We start from the raw sequence: 22,919 nt of genomic DNA, 5'->3' as shown, positions 1-22,919 counted from the left end.
CAACCAACCTAGCTTTTGTCAGGTACGTATGCTTTGGATAGGCAAATCCCACTGACAGTCTCACCCCTGCCTTCAATGAGAGAAGAGTAATTACCTGAAAGAAATTCAAGAGGCATGTTGCTAAAAGAGGACAAAAACAATGTATGTGCACTGCAGACTCATGAGCAACTAATGGCAGAAATAGAAGTTCTGTAAGTTTATGAGAGCACAGAAAGGGGGCTCTGAGGCTAATAGTTTAGAGCAGAGAAGGAGTCTTTTATTCCTCAGTCATTAACATGCCAAGTACAGCATTATGTGATGAAGCCTTGGTAGAATTTCTAATCTAGTGGAGGAAAGACACCAGTCAGCTGGTCTGTTAATGTATAATTACAAACTGGAATAAGTGTATGAGGACAAGTAAGTACACTTGTGTGTTAAAGGAACATATAAGAGGTGACACAATCTAGACAGGAGGGTTGGGGAATGCTCTCTTCTAAAAGAGAGTACCTTTGAACTAGAGTCTAAAGGATGAGCAGGAATTAACCAAATAAAGAGATGAGGACACATTTCAGGGGAGAAAAACTGCTTCTAAGAAAAAGTCCTATGTTGAGAAAGCTTGTGGCTTATTCAGGGAACTGAAGGACGGCCAGAATGGTCTGAGCAAAGAGCGCAGGGGAGCAGATAGTGCAAGAGAGAGATGGAAAGGTAGGCAAAGCCTGGATCCTGAAGGTCCTTGTGGCACTACAAAAATGTCTATTAGATTTAGCTTTGGGGACAGCTGTATCTTCAAGGATGAATGGGTGTTTACCAAGTCAGCAAGGTGAGTGAGGGCGTTACAGATAGTGGAAACATCGTCTGCAATAGCTCTCAGGCATAAAGCCTGCCTAGAGAGGAGTAGCAAAAGGTGAGGCTGGGAAGACAGGTAGAGACAGATTAAGAGGTAGCTGCATGGTCTAAGCAACAGTGAAGACTCCAGCAAAAGCACTGACCATGGTGTAGGGAAGATCTGTATTTAGAAATGGGAGCTAGGGTACACCAAAAATTTCTTTCTTAGAGGACTGAATAGTAATGCCATTACCAAACAAACAAAACAAAACAAAAAACAGGGCTGGGGGAGAGGTGAAGATGAGTCTGATTTGCAGCATTTTGAGTTTGGGGTGACTGTGGGTCAGTTAGGAATAGTGTGTAGGCTATAACCAATGTGAAAAGGGGTTGGGAATAATGTTTTAAGCAAAGCAAAAGCATGTACAAAACCCTGGTGGTGGTAAAGATACTTTGGAGGAAAATAAAATAGTTCAGTCTGGCTGGAGCAGGAGCAGGAGCAGGATGGGGGCAATGCAGGGATTCAAAAAGTGAACTTGAAATGGTCGCCATAGGCCAGATCATGAAGGACCTTGTAAACCAAGAGACTGGGATTCATTCTGAGAACAGAGGCCATTCAGAGGTTTGAAGCAGAGTTATGACATAACCATATTTGTCCTATAGAAAAATAGTTCTGGTTACATCATGGAGAATGTATTAGAGAGGGACAAAACAGGAGGCAGGGAAACCTGGTAGGAGGCTGTTACAGTAATCTAGGTGAGAGGTAAAGCTGGTATCTTAGTCAAGGATAGTAGAAATGAAGAAAAGAAAGTGGATTTAAGATCCATTGAGAAGATGAACTTAAAAGGACCTGGTAATTAAAGAAAATAAGAGAAGAGCAGGAATCAAGGAATTCTCTCAGGTTTCAAGCTTGGGCAGCTGGGTGAATAGTGGTACAGTTCATTAAGGTAGGGTACACAGGAGGAGAACCAGGTTCTGCATGTGTGAGGGTGGTGAAAACGACCTCTGTGCAAGGCAGCCTAAGTTTTAGGTGTCTGTAGGAAGTGGACATGTCCAGGAGACAGCTGGATATACAAGTCTGGAACTCAGGAGAGAGGGTTGAGCAGGAATGAGAGATGTGTTTTGGGTGTAATGGAAAGATCGTTGGGCAGGCTAAACTGAATAGTTGAGCAAAGTGAAGTCTAGACTGGATAAGGAAAAAGTGAAGAAAGTAGAAGAAACAACTAAAAAACAGACAAAATATATGAAAAAAATTTTTCAGACATTGAATAATAGGTAGCACAGAACACTGATCTCTGAAAGAAGGGAAACAAATGAGTTAGCCCTATGCTTACCCAAGCTAATGGCCTGGACAGTTTCCAGACCACAGCACAGGGAAGGAGAACCCAGGAGTCTTCCTAAGAGAAAACAGAGTTGAGAATTTGAGGAGATGAAGGCAGCCAGGGTTCACGGGCAGAGTATCAGAGTGGAGAGAGCTACACACAGAGAGAGCTCTGGAGATCTATCGAAGTTCCCTTTGGACTCCTCAGCTGATTGGTGCATGTGTATGTGGAAAGGACTGGAAGCCAGGGAAAGAACCACTGGAAAGGAGCAGGCAGAATAATCCCAGCAGCTCACTTGGGCTGAGAATAGTGGGAAAATGTCGTAATACGTAGAGCATCACATAGTGTACTCAGAAGGGTTTGCCTTAGTAGTGGGGCAAAATTAGTAATGGTGCAAAATCAGCATGAGACTAAAGTCTACTTTTGCCTCTAACCCTAATCCCACAAGCTTAAGAGGAAGTCTTGAAAGGATCAAACTGTTTCCAAGTAATTTAACTGCACCTCAAAAATACTTAAAGAATGCACAAATAGCTGTACCCAACAAGATAAAATTCACATGGCTGGCATCCAGTCAAGAATGACTAGGAAGTTCAGAAAACCATGAAAATATACCCCATAATGAGGAGAAAAACCAATGAATAGAAAGAGGCCTAGAAATATAACCCAAATGAGAGAATTAGTAGGCGAAGTCTTTAAAACATATTCCATGTCTTCAAGAAGGTAGAAGAAAGCAGGCGAATATTAAGGAAAGACATGTAAGCTATAAAGAAGAATCCTAGAGATGAAAAAATAGTGTTTGAGATGAAAAATATACTGAATGGATAAACAGCAAATTAGACACTGCAGAAGAAAAGACTAGTGAACCAGAAGATATATCAGTAGAAACTATCCAAAACGCAATACAGAGTGAAAAATTACTAGGAAAAAAAATGAATAGAGCATCAGTGAATGGTGGGACTTCAAGCAGGTTAATACATATGTAATCAGAGCCTACAAAAGAGAGAGGAGGGAAGAAAAATTTTTGAAGAAATAATGGATGAAAAGTTTTCAAATATGATTAAAATTATAAACCCAACAGTGATGTCAGCATCATGGCGGTGTGAGCTCTTCCCTTAGACTCTCACCCCTAAGATACAATGAAAAGGACATTCATAAGCCAACATAGGACATTCACACAACACAAAAGACGTCTGAGAGACCCATGCAGTCATACATCTGAAGGTGGAGGTGCTGGACCCCAAGGAGGAAGTGGAAGGAGGTAAGAGAATCTCCTCTCTCTCCTCCAATGGCAGCAACCCAGGATGCAGGACCACGTGTGGCTCTGAGAAAAGCAAGACTCTCTGCAGGAACACCTTCGCTTTCCAAAGTCCCTCACAGCCCATGGGAAAGCACCACACAGAGATAGATAAGCTATCACGAGAGTGTCTCCTTCAAACCAGTACCCTAGGAGAGCAGATAGCAAGGGCAGAGTGAGAATGCCTCCAGGATGGCACATGAAAGAAAGCACCCCTCCCCCTGCCCAGTACTCCAGCTCAGCCTGTTGGCCAGAGCACCCCCACATATGTTAGAAAAGCAGCAGCTGTGAGCAAGTGAGCCGGAAATTGCAGATGGGCCCTGTCAGCGTAGGTTCTAAGGACATAGATGCCAGGGATTGCAGCAGGCTCATATTACACAGCTCCTGCCCACCCACCTTCCAATGGCGGCAGTGGAATCTGCGACCAGATACTGTCCCTATGTGAAGGCACAAATCCACACCATCAAACAGTATGAAGAAGTACATTAATACTCCAGACTAGAAGAAAAATGAAATCAAACCTGAAATCGACCCTGAAGGCACAGAAATTTACAATCTAAATGACAGAGAATTCAAAATAGCTATCATTAAGAAATGCAGTGAGTTACAAGAAAATACAGATAGTTCAATGAAATCAGAAACAAAATTGATGAACAGAGGGAATTCTTCACAAAAGAGACTGAAACTGTAAAGAAATACCAGTCAGAAGTGTTGGAGATGAAAAACACAATGGATGAGAGAAGAAAAATTTGGACTCCCTGAATAACAGAGCTGATATTATGGAGGACAGAATTAGAGGTCTGGAGGACAGAAATATAGAAATGCTTCAGATAGAAGAGGAGAGAGAACTAAGACTAAAAAGAAATGAAGGAACTCTCTAAGAAATATCCAGCTCAATTAGGAAATGCAACATAAGGATTATAGGTATTCCAGAGGGAGAAGAGGGGGAGAATGGAGCAGAAAGCTTGTTCAAAGAAATAATAGCAAAGAACTTTCCAAACCTGGGGAAGAAGCTGGAAATACAAGTAAAAGCACCTGAATTCCTAATTACATCAATGTAAAAGACTTTCTTCAAGGCATATAGTAGTAAAACTGGCAAAAGTCAATGACAAAAAAATATATTAAGGGCAGCAGGGCAGAAGAAAATAACTTACAAAGGAACCCCTATAAGGCTTTCAGTGGATTTCTCAGCAGAAACCTTATAGGCTAGGAGAGAGTGGAATGATATATTCAAAATTCTGAAAGACAGAAACTTTCAGCCAAGAATACCCTATCCAGCAAAAATATCAGATATGATGGAGAAATAAAAGATTTTCTCAGATAAACAAAAGCTGAGGGAGTCATCGCCACAAGTCCCCCCCTCCCCATACCAGAAATGATCCAGAAGGCCCGCATACCTGGGGGGAAAAAGAGTTTATATAGCCTTGAGCAAGGAGATAAATAGGCAGACAAAATCAGAAAATTGCTGCTCTCTGTCAGAACATGTTAGCAAACACTTAATTTATAAATTAAAACTAAAGGAAAGGAAAACACCAAAAATAAATAGAATCTCATCATATTAACCACAAACTCATAACACAAGATGGAGTAAGTTGTGACAACAACAACTTAGAAGGGGAAGAGGACTGGGGTGATACTGGCTTAGATTAAGGAGGCTACCAGAAAATGGACTGTCTTGTCTACAAGATTTTTTATACAGACCTCATGGTAACCGCTAAACAAGTAATCAGAAGAGAGACTCAAATGATAAAGAGAAAACTGAGAAAACCATCATAGAGAACCAGGAAACTGAATTGGAAGTCTGAAATACTTGGGACAAAAAACAAGGGAAATACAGAACAAACAGAAAATGAGAGATAAAATGGCAGCATTAAGCCCTCACATATCAAGAATCACTCTACATGTAAATGGATTGAATTCTCCAATCAAAAGACAGAGTAGCTGGATGGATTAAAAAACAAGACCCAACGATATGCTGCCTCCAGGAAACACATCTCAGCTCTAAAGACAAACACAGGCTTAGAGTGAAGAGATGGAAGATGGTAATCCAAGCTCTTAGCAAACAAAAGAAGGCAGGTGTTGCCATATTTATATTGGACAAAGTAGACTTCAAGATAAAACTGGCAATGAGAGACAAATAGGGACAATATATAATGATAGAACGGACACTCCACCAAGAAGACATAACACTTATAAATATATATGCACCCAACACAGAAGCACCAAAGTACATAGAGCAGCTATTAAGAAACCTATAAGGAGATATTAACAACAACACAATAATAGTAGAGGACCTTAACACCCCACTTACATCAATGGATAGATCATCCAGAGAGAAAGTCAACAAGGAAATAGTGGAATTAGATGAAAACCTAGACAAGATGGACTTAATAGATATATATAGAATACTCTATCCAAAAACAGCCGACTACACATTCTTCTTAAGTGTATATGGAACATTCTCAAGGATAGACCATATTTGGGAAACAAGGCAAGCCTCAATAAATTTAAGAAGATTGAAATCAAATGAATCATCTTTTCCAAGGGTAATGCTATAAAACTAGAAATCAACTACAAGAAAAAAGCTAGGAACGTGACAAATATGTGGAGATTAAACAACGTGCTACTGAACAACCAATGGATTCTTGAAGAAGTTAAAGGAGAAATAAAAAGTATCTGGAAACAAATGAAAATGAAAATACACCATACTAACTCATATGGGGTGCAGCCAAAGTGGTTCTAAGAGGGAAATTCATAGCAATACAGGGCCACCTTAACAAACAAGAAAAATCTTGAACAAGCAATCTTAAACTACACCTAACAGAATTAGAAGAAGAAGAACAAAGAAAGCCTAAAGTCAGCAGAAGGAGGGAAATAATAAAAATTAGAGCAGAAATTAATGAACCAGCTATCCCACTACTGGGTATTTATTGAAAGTTCAAAGAGACTTATGCGCCCCTATGTTCACTGAAGCTTGATTCACAATAGCCAAGACATGGAAGCAACACAGATGCCCAAAAATGATGAATGGTTAAAGAAGATGTGGTGTATATAAACAATGGGATATCACTCAGCCATCAAAAAGACAAAATCGTCCCATTTACAACAACATGGATGGACCTTGAGTTTATTATGTTAAGTGAAATAAGCCAGACAGAGAAAGACAAATACCATATAATTTCATTCGTATATAGACGCTAAAGTAACACATGGACAAAGAGAACAGTTTAGTGGTTACCAGAGGGGAAGGGGTTAGGGGGTGGACATAAGGGGTAAACAGGGACATTTATATGGTGACTGACAAATAATAATGCACAACTGAAATTTCACAATGTTGTAAACTATGATGACCTCAATAAAAAACAAAAACAATAAAACAGCTGTAAACCCACAGATCCAAGAAGCTCAGGGAACCCCAAACACAAGAGAAATGGTGAAAAATACACCACAGCACATCTTAAGCACTCCCTTATCACTGTCCACACATTTAAGAGAAAAAGCAGCCTCCCTTGAGAGCCTGAGAGGAAAAGCGAGGCCTCAAAGGGCAGAGTCAGGCTTCAGGTCTGCCAGGAGGCAGAGGGAGGTAAGCCAGGTGGTTCGAATAGGGAGTCCAGAGGGCATTATGAGAAAGATTTAAAGGGGACATTGGTCAGGGAAGAAAACCCACAGCGAAGTGAGGATGAGAGAAAAACGTCCGTGGCCATTTTCACAGTAGTTCTATCTATTATACTGGGAGATTTAGCTAGCTCTCAGTTTCCCAAAGACTTCCTGATGTTTCTGAGAGCTTTTATTTGTTCAGGACAGCACTTTCCTTCAGGAAATGCGCCTTCTAACCGTGTGTGTCGTGTGGGAATCATCTCCTCGATCCCTGTGATTAGAACAGGTGTGAGGAGCTGCTGCAAGCTAGACCACTCCTAGCCCTTCCCCAGGAGTTTTGCCGTTAGGAGCAAGCGCCGAGTCTCATTCCCTTTTCAGTGGCAAAGCTCAAGATGTGCACCTAAAAGTTGCTGGTGGCCGTGATTCCTAAGTTAGCAAGACAGCTAGTCAGGGGAGGGGACAACTAACTGAGGGAGGCCTGACGATGGCATTCCAGTCACTTTCGGTGGTCCCTAAAGCCTTGTGCACCCTGGCCCTTCCCACACTTTGGTCATGTGAACCATTAAATTGCCCCACTTGCCTAAGTTAGTGCAACCAGGATGTTGAACATGCAGGAAACATCAGGGGATAATCACAGCCACCTGCATTTTGTCTCCTTCTCTCCCCTTAAAATGTTTTCAATGTGGGAGGTCCAGAGAGTTTTTTGATATCTCTGAGGTAATAAATGCCCCATGGTCACATTGAGTCACCAATTCCAAAATTAGACCTTTCACCCTTATGTAATAGTCACAGCCTTCAATTCATTCAAAGCAACAGTGACTCCCCGCCCCGCCCCCCCCCCCGCCCCATATTAGGGCTGAGTAACAGCAGGCACCTGACCCAGGGCAGGGGCGGTTTCCTGCTTGTCTTTCTCCTTCCACTCCTCCCCCAGTTGCTGGCTGCTATTTCTGATCTCTCTGGAACTGGTGGGGAAGGGAGAGAGAATGTGAGCAGAAAGACATAAGATAGTGAACTGGCAAGTGTTTAATGCTGACTCTTGTGGGGTGCCCTTGTCGGCGTTTTGGAGACTCCCTCTAACTGGGGACCTCTCCCCTGCAGTTCCCCTGATGTGGATAGTGCACTTGCCAAAGCCTTGTCACTCACTCCTTCTGCAACTTCTGGGGCTCCCAGTGTCTGCTCCTGCTTCTGTCTGCTGAGGACTTGTCAATCCTCCGGGCAATCTTTTGGAAAGGACATAAAACAACCCCACACTTGCTCATTCATGCATCCTTTTCTGCAACAAATTCTGGGAGTGCAGGCCAGTTCCAGTGCAGCTCTCTCCTTCCCAGCCAGCCCATCTCATGTCCTTTAGGCTTGGCAGGTGGAAGTCAGGCACCTGGCAGTCCACTGTGTTCCCCATTCTTTAAGGGTCATGTGTTAGTTAAGCTTCCCTTGCCAGGCTTGAGTGAGAGACAAGTACTATCCATCCTGCCCTTTAAGGGAGTGGAGTTCATAACACTGTCTCTCCAAGGAAATTCTTGAAAGCCTCTCTCCCTTAATCTCTCACAACCAGTTACTTTTATATTTGGTGTAGGGAGGGCCTTTAGAATTAAAGAACAAGTTTTCAGATACGTCCTTTGAGAATCTGCATGTAAGTCCAGTACATCACTTTAGTGTCTGAAATTTATCATTCTAGAGGCTTGGCTGAAACTTTCTTTTTAGCATCCTGTTAGACCAAATTTGGCTTGGATTTATGACCATTGTGACCAAATAATCCTGATAATAACAGTTGACAAATAGTTATTGAGCATCAACTGTGTGCAGTGACAAAAGAGAAATGTTTCCAGCCCTTATGAGCTGCCAGTCTAGGACAGAGTTTACAAACTGTTAGCCTTCTAGCTGGACCCTGCCTATGGACGTATTTTGGTTGATCCTCATAGTCTTTAAATTTTTCTTACAAATTGAGAAATTTGACCTTAAAAAATCCAGATTCTTGGCTTTAAAAAAATCGGAAGATGTTGCAGTGCTGCACCTGCGTTGTTGCCTGGCATAGGTAGCTGGAGCTGGTGGAGGCTGCCCCCTTCGACAGGGCATGGGGTCTCCAGATGGACCCCATTCCCTTTTGGCTCTGTGACCTGAAGCCAGCGCCAGTTGCCATTTATCATCACTGGGCTCACACAATTACCTTTTCTTAAGTTAAAAAATAAAGTGAAAAATTTTTGGTACTTGTGTCTCTGAACAAAAGAGAAAACAACAGATAGTCCAAGAGAGCCTTGGATGGGACCTAATTTCTTTAGAAATGCAGAGTGCTCTTACGTGTTTAATATGCAGTTAGGGTGTATATATACAAGAAAACCCTTAAGATGCCATTGGAAAATAATCCATAGACATAATTATGGTTACTATACAAAAATATGTGGTGAAAAAAAGACATTTCAACAGGATTTGTTTTTAATGCAACTGAAATACATGATATGAGCTGCTGCAAGAGGTATTACATTCTCCCACTTTCCTCGTTGATGTTATCCTCTTGCTTGGCCCCTGATATTTGAATTTGCAACAAGGGTTAAACATTCGCCAGCCTCTCTGGAAGGAATCAGCCAAAGCATGGACTCATTGTACTTCCAAGGGAGTCTTTGCTGGGGTCTGAGGAGGAAGAGCAGGATAGTTGCCCCAAGGTTATGACCACATGGGGGAAAGCAACAGGTGTTGGCGAGTTCATGAGATTTTGTTTTTCATGGAATGACAAAATAGAATTGTTGAAAGAATATTAAACTTTCAAACTAACTCTTCCTGCAAATTTTGTTTTCAGTTTATTTTTTAATTGAAAGCTTTTTTCTTTTTCTTGCTGATTTTTATAAGTCCCTGATATATTAAGCAAAGTCTCTCATGCATTCATCTAAGAGCAAAACCAGAATTATTTTGTGGAAAGGCTTTCACTTGCCCAAGCGTATTCTCTTGGGGAGCAAGCCTTCTGTTGAGTTGTGTGTCCTAGTTGATATCTTCAATTTTAAGAAGAAGAATTATTCTCTCACTGCAGCTCAGCTACTTATGAAAGCGTGCAAGTCTGGCCTTAATTGGCCTTGCAGAATGGCTCCTGTGAGGTACTTGTCAGTGTGTGTAACTTCTTTCTCTTGGCCATTCATTGCTTAGCAAAGACTGAGTTCCTCAAAAGCTTTGCTGCATGGCCTTTTCCATCCAGTTGTTTGGTCTTGGTATTCTGTTTCATCCTCAGATTAAGCCAGGCCAGCTGAGAACCGCCTTCATAGACCATCTTACTTTGATGTAGCCACTCTCTCCACACACACACACACACACACACATGCACACACACGCACACACTTTGCAATCATTTAACAAAGCTATAAGAAACAATCTTATGACTCTTCCTATCATTTTCCTTATACAAATATTTTTGAGGACACGGAGGAAACTTCCCTCGAGTCTTAGTGTCAGGAATAGCTATGGCTCTCCTAGTTTATTTTATGGACACTGTAAACCATTTTATCAGTGCTTTGCATTTAGCTTTAGCTATGAGAAATCTTGGGAATAGATCTATAATCCTCCTCCAGCAAGCGCACAGGACCTTAGGACATCCACTTTTGCTATTCTTATCCCGGCTGCACTTCATTATTTTTCCTGTGCTTATTTCCCCTTTGGCCCCCACATTTCTTCTTTTTTAAAATCTCGTACTTCATACAATTTTGTAAAACTGCTTCAACTTCATTTTAGAATGAGGCTAGATATAAAGAACTTAAAATATAAATGATTTATTATTTGTTGAAAACATCTTACCAATTTGTTTTTAGATTTCATTTTAAATTTCCTATTCTTTGCATGGTCAGATCTATCTGTTCTTTGTGATCTTCATGAAGAGGATTGATGCCATGGATTTGAGGACACCGTGGGCTGCCACATCTTTACTCCTTAGTTAACATGGCTGATTTAGCAAAAATTGTGCTTAGAGCTTAGAGGCAACAGAGATTGCTTCTGACTGTCTTTCTTCTTCAGGGTCTAGTTTTGTAGTTTACTAAGTTTCAGTTTTGAGTACCACATTTAAACAGGAAGGCAATTATATATTAGCATAGGACTGGTTGGCCTAGAAGGCATTGAACCTGGTCCTTCACAGACAGGCATTCGGCAAGAGTTTTGTGACTTAAGTTTAGTTGTGGCTTATGTATTTGAATCTGTTCTTTGAAGCAATTGTCTGTCCCCATGGTCTCGGTCTGGGGAATGCAATCTGTTAGTGTCAGCAGTGGCTTGACTTCAGTAACATTTTCTGCTTTTCTTTTTCAGAGTATGATCGATTGGGCTTCCTCTTGAAGCTGGACTCTAAACTGTAAGTAGAATGAGAAAGTTCCTTGACTCTGTGGTGGAGAGATCTGTGAGAGCTGGGGTTCAACCTTGAAGGGTCAGCTCTCAGCACCGCTGTGGTTGTTGGAGGGTTCCCTGGGGCCTCTCTCCTCAGTCTGTCAGCAGAATCCTGGAGCATGTAACAGCCTGCAGGGACCTGGAGAGGATGGAATTGTAGGCACACACGTAAGGCCTTAGATTTGGTTGGCACAGGCAGCTCATTGCAGAAGGATCCACTGCCAGGAGTTTGAGGGACACAGAGACCCCTGGAAAGGCTTCTGCTACAGAGTGGAGGATGGTTGAGTCACAGCGAGAGGGTGTGGCCTCTCAAAGATGCTCTGCAGCCTGACATGAAAAGCCTTCCATGATCAGGCCCCTGGCTTCGTCTCCTGCTTTAACTCCTGTCATTCTCCTGCAGGTAAACCCTCTACCTTTGCATATGCTTGTTATCTGTGCCTGAAATCCCCTGTCCTTGCTTGTCTGCTAGGAAAGTTCAGAGACCTCTTCCTCCATACACAGAATTATCTCTTCCTCTATGCTTCCTCTGAATTTTCTACCTCTATCACCAATTATCTCGTTATGCTATAATTAACTGTGTAATATAACTTATTAAGAGCACAGGCTCAGAGCCAGGCCAAGCTTGGTTCAGATCCCAGATTGCCATTTACTCTTCTTATGATTTGGGACAAGCTGCTTAACCACCCTGAGCCTCGTTTCATCTATAAGATGAGGACAGTATACCTACTTCACAATGTTGCTGTAAGGATTTAATTGAAATGAATAATTCATTGGGGCTTTCAAGTAAATGGTATCCAATCCTTCCAGAATCCTTCCCTGTTCTGGCTTCTTGGTCTACTTAGCACCAAAACAGTATTGGCATATGCTTGTTAGGTACTCAGTAAACACTGAACACATGGCTGCACGGATGGATGATAGGTGGATGACTATACACTTCCCCCATTAGACCAGGATGCCTTGACATTGGACTCTATCTACTCTGAATGTTCCTGCCCTGCACAGGACCTGTCACATGGTTGATGTGCAATCATGGTTGCAAAACTACCTGTCGCTTCTTTCTGTTGTTAGTCATCTTTGTACACCTGTGTTCCCTGTCTTGTACCAGACAGACATGACAGATCAGAATTGTGTCTCCTTCCTTTCCTCTCTTGCATGACGCCTTGATCACAGGTGTTTCTTATGGTGATGGTTACCCCTACAAACAAGACATCAAATCTGGGGTATTTGGCTTTCCCACTGAATTGTCTGGCATCCAGACCCTTTTCCTGGCATCTGGCTTCTTAGCTTCTGCAGTCTCATACTGTGAGTTCAGGCATTGTAATTCTCCCAGCTTTTCCATATCATGGAGGTAGCTACAAAGGAAGAATGGTCTGCTGTTTATACCAAGCTAGTGGAGAGATGTCAGCCGCATGTTAACATCTGGGGAGTGAGGCTTGATTACACTAGAAAGCCATAGGCTTCACTCTTAGAAAAGTCTTAATTTAGTGCTCTGGGCAAAAAACAAATCAAGTATAAACTATAAGCCAGTGAACTGACACCAAAACAGAAGAGAAGTAGTAATTACCAAGTTGAATCACATTGATGAACAAAAGACATGTTATCTAGGACATGTTAACTACTGTATTTAAATGTCTTCAACAGCATAAGGAGGGGAATTAGGAGGACATCCTGCCTTGCTGTCCTGACAGTTGGGTGGTGCACAGTAGGCTGTTGTGTAGCTTTCTGTTGTGTACCAGGCTGGTTCCACAAACCATTTGAGTCAACTTAAATGGTCTATAGTGCAGGGAATTGGCTTGCCCTCATTTGATTTATCTCACAACTTAAGGTATGAGCTAGAACTTTCCTGCTTCTTACTGCAAAGGCTTTTCCAATCCAATGCTGTCTTCAGAAGAAAACACAGATAAGTGGGAAGGTTTTTATGTGCTCGCAAGGAGAAGTTTCCAAGTGAAAGCTTCTGTTTGGGAGGGGATAATTCCTTAGCAATGTTCAGATCCCCCTTACGAAGTCTTTCTCTGCTGTGTTGTGTTCTATTTCTAATGTATAGGAGAGGACCTGAACTTGGATCAGAAGAACGGGATTTGAATTCTGCTTCTGCTGCTTAGAATTACATGATCTTAGATAATTCATTTAGCTCTCGCAATCCCAATTTTCTCTTATGAAAAAATGTAGATAATAATACCTACTTTCTAAGGTTTTATGAAGAATAAAAGAAAGGGTCCTATAAAGTATGAATAAGTATATAACTGTAAGAATTTATTCTCATTTAGTTTGACTGGGTTCATTTTAGCTTTTTGAGTGTAAGAATTTGTGTGTTCTGGAAAATTTTCAGCTGTCCTCTCTTTAAACACTGCCTCTTCTCCACTCTCTCTCTACTCCTCTTCTGAAACTCTGATTAAATGTTAGACCTTCTCATTCTAGCCTCCAGATCTGTTAACTCCTCTTCCATATTTTCTGTCTTTGATCCTTTTCACATTAAACTGGAACCCCATGGACTCAGCATAAGGAAAAATGAGAACTAAACCTGCACACCCAAACCAGGACTGCAGGAAAGGTTGCCAGAGTTCTTGAGTGGATCAGGGCAATAAGTTAATAAAACAGAAACACTTGATATTCACAGCCAGAGTTCTCATCACTCAGGTGATCCATGAACTCAGTTTAGGGTATTCCAGACTGGCCTTTCCTCCAAGCTCCTGGCAGAAGCAAATGCAAACCCTATGATATGAATTCCTCACAAATAACTTTTCAAGGAAATGAGCACCTCACAGTAAAAAATAACTAAGGACAAAAGGAAACAAAGCTCCATTAGTGACAACCATGAAAAACAACAGAAAGCAGAGGAGGACCCATAAAGACTTCTGAAATTGGAATTACCAGACAGTTTATAAAGCAGTTATATATACTATATTTAAGAAATGAAAGACAATGTTGAACTATATACATAGAATAGGGAACTATAAAATGTAAAATATTAGATTTGAAAAAGAAAGAACTTCCACAGTTGAAAAATACAGTAACCAAAATTAAGAACTCAATAGAAGGATTTAGTAGCCGATTAGATATAGCTGAAGACAGAGCTAGTGAACTGGAAGATGTCAGAAGAAATGATTTATAACAGGAATTGGCCAACTTTTTGTGTAAAAGGCCAAAATGGTCAATATTAGGGTTTGAGGGGCCTTATTGTCTCTGTTGCAACTACTCAACTTTGCTGCTGTGATATGAAAGCTGCCATAGACAGCACATAGACAAATGAGCATGGCTGTATTCCAATGAAACTTTATTTATGGACACTGAAATTTTAATTTCATAAAATTTGTGTGTGTCATGAAATATTATTCTTCTGACTTTTCCCCCAACCATTAAAAATGTAAAAGGCATTCTTAACTCATAGGCCATACAAAAAACAGATAGTGGGTCAGAGTTGGCCCACGAATCATAGTTGGATGACCCTTAATTGAGAATGCAGCACAGATATATCTGCATGGAAATTGTCTCCCCAACTCAGATGTTTTCTATTCTTGAAATCCTATTATACAGAAATACTCTTAAGATATCTCTCTAGTCAATGATACTCCAAAAATATGGAAATAGACATTTTGGACTTTTTTGTCTTCTCTATATTCTTTTAATTATATCTTTGTGGAATTGTTTTCTATTTCCTTTGGGAAATAGAATAGCAGCAGGGAATTCCCTGCTGCTAGATGACAAAAATCATGTGTCAGCACGATAGATTATTTAGAATAATACTTACATGCAGTGAGCTGCACAAAACCTTGTCTTTTAACTGCAGTCTCTGTTATTCAGAAGGGCAGTATTTTTTGGTGGTTAAAAACCTGGGCTGTGGAGTCAGACTGGATTTTTAAAACTAATTCCATGTCTTGCTAGCAATAATCTTGAGTGAGTTATTTAACTGCTAAGCCTCATTTTCCCACTATAAAATGGGGATGATCGAAGGATGAGTGAGATTCAGCCTATCCTGTACCCCATCAATGTCTGGTAATGAGACTTGGACCTCAGCTTGCCTCCTGTACTGTGCCCTAGATTTCATTTCTTCACTCATTCACTTAGCAAATATTTCTTGAGTACTAACCATGTGCTTTGTAACTCGGATAAAACTGAAAATTCTAAGCCATGTGAATGGCCTCATTAAGCTTGATTGGAAAGAACGTCTTGTGAGCTAAAGTCTTAGCGAATGGGAGGGAGTAAATGAGAACAGCAAGGGAGAGTAAGAGGTAATATTTCAGGATAGCATGAGCAATGAACAGGTTTTTGTTTCTTGTTTTTCAAATAAGGATGACATACTGGTAGTTTGAAAGCAGAAGTGGAGTATAAAGAAATAGGAGAGATCCTCAGGTGCATGAGGTATAGTAGAAAGAGCAGCTTCCATTGCACAGGGATGTAGGGGAAATGGTGTTTCCAGGAGAGATCTGGATTCTGTGAAAGCAGAAGGTGGAAGGAACACTCACTGAAGAAGCTGAGGATGTAAAGGAACAGTGCTTCACGGAACACAGTGGAAAGTTAGAGTATGGTATGGGGGGAGAGAAGTGGGAACTTGGGCCACGAGGAAGAAGCAGAGAGCAGTGACTTGAGCATGAGAAAAATGACAAGGACTTAATTGAGGGAGTAAACAAGAATAATCAGGATGTGAGGCTACGAGTTGAGTTTTGCTGGCCTCAAGGTTGCTCAAGAATTAATTTTGTGTTCCCCAGGGGTGAGCACTCAGGCTGCTCAGTGCACTCAGCAATAGCCTGACTGGATGATACCCCCAGGGCGGTCAAGTCTGGTTCCTGGGGAGGCTCTGGGTTCTCTGAAAGGAGTCCGCTGTTCAAAGTTGCGGGTCCTGGGGAAAGGCTCAGGGCTACAGGCTGCTGCCCCAACACTGAGGTAAGCACCTCTCGTTCATTCAACAAATTTCTTGAGCAACTACTATGTGTCAGGCAGTATTCTGTGCTCTGAGGATGTACCAGTGAACAAGATGGTCTATAAACAAAAAGTGTAATAAATAAGTAAAGTTTTCAATATTTTGGACGGTGATAAGTACTATGAAAGAAAATATGGCAGGACAAAGGAATGCTGGAGAAGAGACTGAAAGTTTAAATGGGGTAGTCAAGTGGGTTTCATTGAAAAGGTGACATTTGAGCAAAGACTCAAAGCAAGAGAGCGGGTGAGCCCTGCCGGTATGTGGAGGCAGAGCATTCTGAACAGAACCTTAAGGAAATCTCAGTCTCAGTTATGAGGGATATGACACCAGGAGCCAGGAATGTGCCCATTAGTCCGGTGTAGACAAGAGCCATCTGGAGCCTTAAAGGAGCCAGACCTTGGTGTCCAGGTGTGTGTGTTTCCTGAGCTGATGTCAGCCTTCTGGGAGCTGATTTAATAAAATGAAGATTTCATCTGGGTCAGCTGGGTGTGGGTAGGTACTCTGTGCTCTGGGAAAGTTCCTGTCGGCAATGTGTTTTTTTTTAGTCACCATGTGGGCAAGCACATGGGGGCTTTAATGCTCAGTCTAATTTCATAAGGAATTCCATGAGAAGACACAAAGGTATGAAATCCAAAACCAACAACTTTTAACCTGGAAAGGCTTGTGAAAACCAAGCCAAGCCTGTAAACATGGGGCAGGCTAAAATATACCCTGAGGCATGGTTTACTATTTCCAGAACAACCTGACAAGTTCCCTGGGGCTGCAAGGGGAAAGTGTTTATTGAGCACCTCCTGTATGCCCAATGCCACACTAGGTACTTTCAGTTACCTGTTCCTCACAGCAACTGCATGGATGGTCTCATGCAGTCTTGTGGCTTTAAATAGCATCTGTATGCTGATGACTCCCAAATTCCTAGTTCAAGCCCACTCCTCTTTCCTCACACTCCAGACTCGTTTCTCCAATTGCCTCCCTTACTTGGGCGTGTATTAGGCATCTCACACTCAACATGTCCAGAACCAAACTCTTGACACAAACCCTGCCTCTGAGAATCTCCCCGACCCCAGGATATGGCAAGTTCATCCTTCCAGTTACTCAAGTCAAAAACCTTAGCATCATATCTTTGACACCAAACTAATTATCAGGAAACCTTAGTGGCCTTACCTTAAATATCTCCAGATCCAACCACTTCTCACTGCCTCCACTACTGTCACTCTGTCCAGACGACCATCACCTCCTGCCTCATTATTGTACTCCTGACTGGTCTCCCTGCTTTCACACTTGCTTCCTTGTGTCTATTCCCACACTGAAGCCACAGTGATCCTGTTAAAATTAAAGATAGATCTGGTTACTCCTGTGATCAGAACTCTCCAGTGGCTCCCCATTTCTCTTAGAATAAGAGCCAGAGTTTTTACCACGCTCAGCCAACACCCTGCACAGTCTAGACCACTGTTCTCTTATTGCATTCCTTGTTTATTATTCCATACCAGCCCCTTGCTGTGCCTCAGATACTCCAGGCCTATTCCTGCCTCAGACTCTTGGCATTTGCTCATTCCTTTGAGATGCTCTATCCTAGGTACCTGCAGAGATTGCTCACTTCCTCACCTTTCCAGACGTTAGCTCAAATTTCCCCTTCTTAGTGAAGTCTTCCCTGCCCATCCCATTTAAAATTATAACCCCTCCCCTATCGGCATTCCCTGTTCCCCTTGCTGTGTCATTTTTCTCCAGAATGTTTATCACTGTTGGATATCCACGTTTTACTTGTTGATTGTCTCCTCCCACTGCGGTTTCACTGGTGAATTCTATCAAACATTTAAGGAAAAGATGATACCAATTCTCTGTAATCTCTTCCAGAAAATACAAGCACAGGGAACGCTTCCTAACTGTTCTGTGAAGCCAGTATTACCCTAAAACCAAAACCAGATAAAGACATCATTAGAAAGGAAAACTACAGACCAATATCTCTCATGAACATAATGCAAAAATCTTCAACAAAATATTAGCATATTGAATCCAACAATGTATAAAAAGAATCACAGACCACAACTAAGTGGGATTTATTCCAGGTATGCAAGGCTGGTTCAACATTAGAAAATCAGTTACTGTATTCCATCACATCAATAAGCTAAAGAAGAAAAATTATATGATCATATCTGTAAGATGCAGAAAAAGCATTTGACACAATCCAACATCCAATCATGATTTTAGAAAAAACTCTCAGCAAACTAGGAACAGAGAAAAACTTCCTCAATTTGATAAAGAACATCTACAAAAAACCTACAGCTAACATCATGCTTACTAATGAGAAACTAGGTGTTTTCCCCTTAAGGTTGGGAAAAGGCAAGAATGTTCCCTTTCACCACTCCTATTCAACATTATACTGAAAGCTCTAGCTAATTCAGTACGAAAAGAAAAGGAAATAAAAGGCATAGAGATTGAGAAGGAAGAAATAAAACTGTCTTTGTTCACAGATGACATGATTGTCTATATAGAAAATCCCAGAGAACTGGCAAATAACTCCTAGGACTAATTAGCAATTATAGCAAAGTTGCAGGATATAAGGTTACTATACAAAAGTCAATTGCTTTCCTATATACCAGCAGTGAACAATTGGAATTTGACATTTAAAACACAATATTATTTATATTAGCACATACACAAAAAGAAATACTTAGATATAAATCTAATAACATACAGGCAGACACACACACACATATATAATATATGGAAAACTATAAAACTCTGATCAAAGAAAGCAAGATAAATGGAGAAATATTCCATGTTCATGAATAGAAAGACTCAATATTGTTTAAATGTCAGTTCTTCCCAACTTGATCTGTAGATTCAACATAATCTCAACTAAAATCCCAGCAAGTTATTTTGTGGATATTAACAAACTTATTTTAGAGTTTGTATGGAAAGGCTAAAGACCCAGAATAACCCACGTAACACTGATGAAGAAGAACAAAGTTGAAAGACTGAAACTGCATAACTTCGGACTTAGAATAAAGCTACAATAATCAAGACACTATGGTAGTGGTAAAAGAATAGACAGACAGGCCAATGGAACAGAATAGAGAGCCCAGAAATAGACATTCATGGGTATTGTCTGTTGCTCTTTGACAAAGGAGCAAAGGCAATTCAATGGAAAAAAGGATAGTCTTTTCAACAAATGGTGCTGAAACAATTAGACATCCATATGTAAAAATTGAATCTTTCACCTACACTTTTTACAAAATTAACTCAAAATAGAACCTAGATGGAGGCTGTCCTGATGGCAGAGTGGTTAAGTTCGTGCACTCGGCTTTGGCAGCCTAGGGTTCACAGGTTGGGATCCCAGGCACGGACCTACATGCTGCTCATCAAGCCATGCTGTGGCGCCATCCCACATGCAAAATAGAGGAAGATTAACACAGATGTTAGCTCAGGGACAATCTTCCTCAAGCAAAAAGGGGAGGATTGGCGGTAGATGTTAGTTCAGGGCCAGTCTTCCTCACACACACAAAAAAAGGAACCTATATAGATCTATGTGTAAAACACAAAACTATAAAACTTTAGAAGGTAACACAGGAGAAAGCCTGTGTGACCTCAGGTTTGGCAATGAGTTTTTAGATATAAAACCAAAAGTACAGTCCATGAAAGAAAAATTCAGTAACTTGACTTTATTAAAATCTAAAACTTTTTTTCTGTGAAATATACTGTTAAAAGAATGAAAAAGCAAGTCCCAAACTGGAAAAAAATACTTGCAAAAAACATGTTTGATGACGGACTTGTATCCAAAATATACAAAGAACTCTTAAAACTCAACAGTAAGAAAACAACCAGCCCAATTAAAAATGGGCCAAAGACCTTAATAGACACCTCACCAAAGAAGACATACAGATGGCAAATAAGCATATGAAGAGATGCTCATACCATGTCATTAGGGAAATGCAAATTAAAACAACAGTGAAATACCACCCCACACCTATTAGAATGGCTAAAATCTGAAACATTAACAACCCCAAATGCTGCTGGCAAGGCTGTGGAGCCACAGGAAGTCTCATTGATTGCTAGTGAGAATGCAGAATGGTTCAGCCACTTTGGAAGACAGTTTGGCAGCTTCTTTATGAAGGTAAACATAGTCTAACTATATGATTTAACAATCACTCTTCTAGGTATTTACCCAATTGAGTTGCAAACTTATGTCTATATGAAAACTGCACACAAATACAGCAATATTGCACAAATGTTTTACATTGCTCTCATTTATACAGTAGTAAAGACCATTTTGTTTAATTACCTTTAAAAAATTTATAATTGCCAAAAGCTGAAAGCAACCAAGATGTCCTTCATTAGGTGAATGGATAAACTGTGATATATCCGGACAATGCAGTATTATTCAGTGCTGAAAAGAAATGAGCTATCAAGCCGTGAAAAGACATGGAGGAACCTTAAATGCATATTGCTAAGTGAAAGAAGCCAATCTGAAAAGGCTACATACTATATGCTTTCAACTACATGACATTCTGGCAAAGGAAAATCTACGGAGACAGTAAGGAGATCAGTGGTTATTCAGGGAGAAGGGGAAAAGGGATGAATAGGTGAAGCACAGAGGGTTTTTAGGGCAGTGAAACTATTCAGTATGATACCATAATGGTGGATATGTGGAGACAGTAAAAAGATTGGTGGTTGCCAGGTGGAAGGAGGAAGGGGAAAAGGGATGAACAGGTGCATTATGCACTTGTCAAATCCATAGTAGCTTATGACAGAGTGAACCTTAATGTAAACTATGAACTTTAGTTAATAATAATGTATCAATATTGGTTCATTAGTTGTCACAAATGTACTACACTAATGCAGGATGTTAATAATAGGGGAAATGCAGGGAGGGGCAAGGAGTATATGGGAACTCTATACCATCTGCACAATGTTTCTGTAAATCCAAAACTTATAAAAAATAAAGTATATTAATTAACAGTTAATAAAAACAACCAACAACTGAGGGTTTTGAAATCAGAAAGCTCAATGTTCAAATATTCTACCTGCTGCTTACCGGTTGCATTTTTTCCTGTTCATAAAATGGGCATAATAATAACTGTCATACTAAGTTGTTTGAGGATTAACAATAGTGTTAAAAAATAAAACAAAACAAAAACCCTGGTATTGTTCAATAATCACTGCTGCATTCTTCCACTTTCTATTATTTTGCTTCCCAAATCTCTCTTACAACTTTCCTTCCCTTCCATATCCACCATCACCCCTCAGTCCAGGCCTCTTCATTTCTCTGTAGGACTAGTGCATGTCATTCCTCTGCCTAAAAATCCTTCAATGATTCCCCATTGCCTACAGCAGAAAGTCCAGATTCCTTGTCCTGGCAGCAAGACCATGATCTGGTCTCACACACTTTGTTCCAAAAAGTATTTACAGTTCCCGAAATATGCCAGACCCTCTTTGGGCCTTTGCATGTATTGAAGCCTATGCTAAGAATGCCCTTCCACCCTCTTTTCTTGACGTCACCTCTTCGAGAAGCCTGCCTAATCCCCCAGGCCACTTTAATTGCCTCATCTCTGTACTCTCACACCCTGTTTATAACTGTGTGATTGTACTTATATTTGAAGGTAATGTTTTATTTACTTAGCTATCTTGCCTCCTGGAATACAAGCACCTTGAAGGCAGGAACCAAAATGGAAGACTCACATCCCCTTCTGAAACTTTTCCCCCAGATACCCTTAATGGCAGAGGAGCATGAGCATAGACCATACAGCAACCCACTACAAACATAAAAATTCTTTCCTTTTATTTTTAAAAAGTGTTTTGTATTCTGCACCTAATACCTGTGTGTTGTTTTACTGCATTCTTCCCCATATCTTCAAGTAATTTGATGCTCCAGGAAGATGCACTGTGTGCTGTGGCTTTGAGTACCCCTACCCTTTATTGTGACACTGTGACCCCGTTTGAGAAGCTTGAACTTAGTGGATTTAGGAAGAATGTTATCTGGAAATTATGATAATGACCTGTATCTTGTGCTGAGGGCCAATAGAAAAATTGAACGCAGGTTTTCTCTATGATTTTCACTACAGATCATATGAGGTTTAGCCCTTTTTTTGGGCTCAGATAGACGTGAAGACAAGTCTCTCTCTCTGAGATGTTGGTCTTGTTTCAGTGGTGCTCCCTCTCCGTTCCCAGCAGTCTCATGACCTCCTGCCCATCTGGCAGAAGTTTGGAGACAGCCAAGTGAGGTGGAGAGAATAATCCAAATAAGAAAAAGAAAAGAACAGATTTTTTTCCTTGTTAAATTAGTGAAACAATAATAATTCAGGTAATCTAGAAGCAGTAAAAGCAGAAGTCAAATATTAAAGCAGTAGGACATTTGTTTAACCTTTCAAAGAATGCTCTGACCTACATTGTTCCAGGAAATTATTTAATCTTCCATCATTCCCACAAAATGTGTATTGTTATAGCTGTTTTAAGAGTTAAGGAAACTAATTATCTCTTACTTGAGGTTACATAACTACTAAGTAGTTACTTAAACTCCAGTCCTTATACCTTTAAGCCCTGCTACAAAGAAAGCAAGGGCTTCGGTGAGAACAGTGGATGGGTTTTAGAATCAGTTTCTCTTGTCAAAAATGAGAATAATTAGGTCTGCTCCAAGGGTGTA

The 22,919-nt window shown here is 40.7% G+C and overlaps 1 protein-coding gene across 8 annotated transcripts in view; it reads left to right on the top strand.

The window, feature by feature from the left end:
- Positions 1–22,919, top strand: part of ST3GAL3 (ST3 beta-galactoside alpha-2,3-sialyltransferase 3) — a 192,982-nt gene that overhangs the window by 85,386 nt on the left and 84,677 nt on the right. For 7 of the 8 annotated variants that reach the window (XM_070510117.1, XM_044770611.2, XM_070510120.1 and 4 more), the window contains one exon: positions 11,290–11,332. In XM_070510117.1, coding sequence (XP_070366218.1) covers positions 11,290–11,332 — 43 coding nt within the window. Of the gene's footprint in view, positions 1–11,289; positions 11,333–16,070; positions 16,246–22,919 lie in introns of those variants that run through there. The other variant, XM_070510116.1, reaches the window with a different exon arrangement.

Source organism: Equus asinus, chromosome 5 (assembly GCF_041296235.1).
Source record: "Equus asinus isolate D_3611 breed Donkey chromosome 5, EquAss-T2T_v2, whole genome shotgun sequence".
In the NCBI taxonomy this organism is placed as follows: domain Eukaryota; kingdom Metazoa; phylum Chordata; class Mammalia; order Perissodactyla; family Equidae; genus Equus; species Equus asinus.
This window is presented reverse-complemented; position numbering and strand designations above follow the sequence as displayed.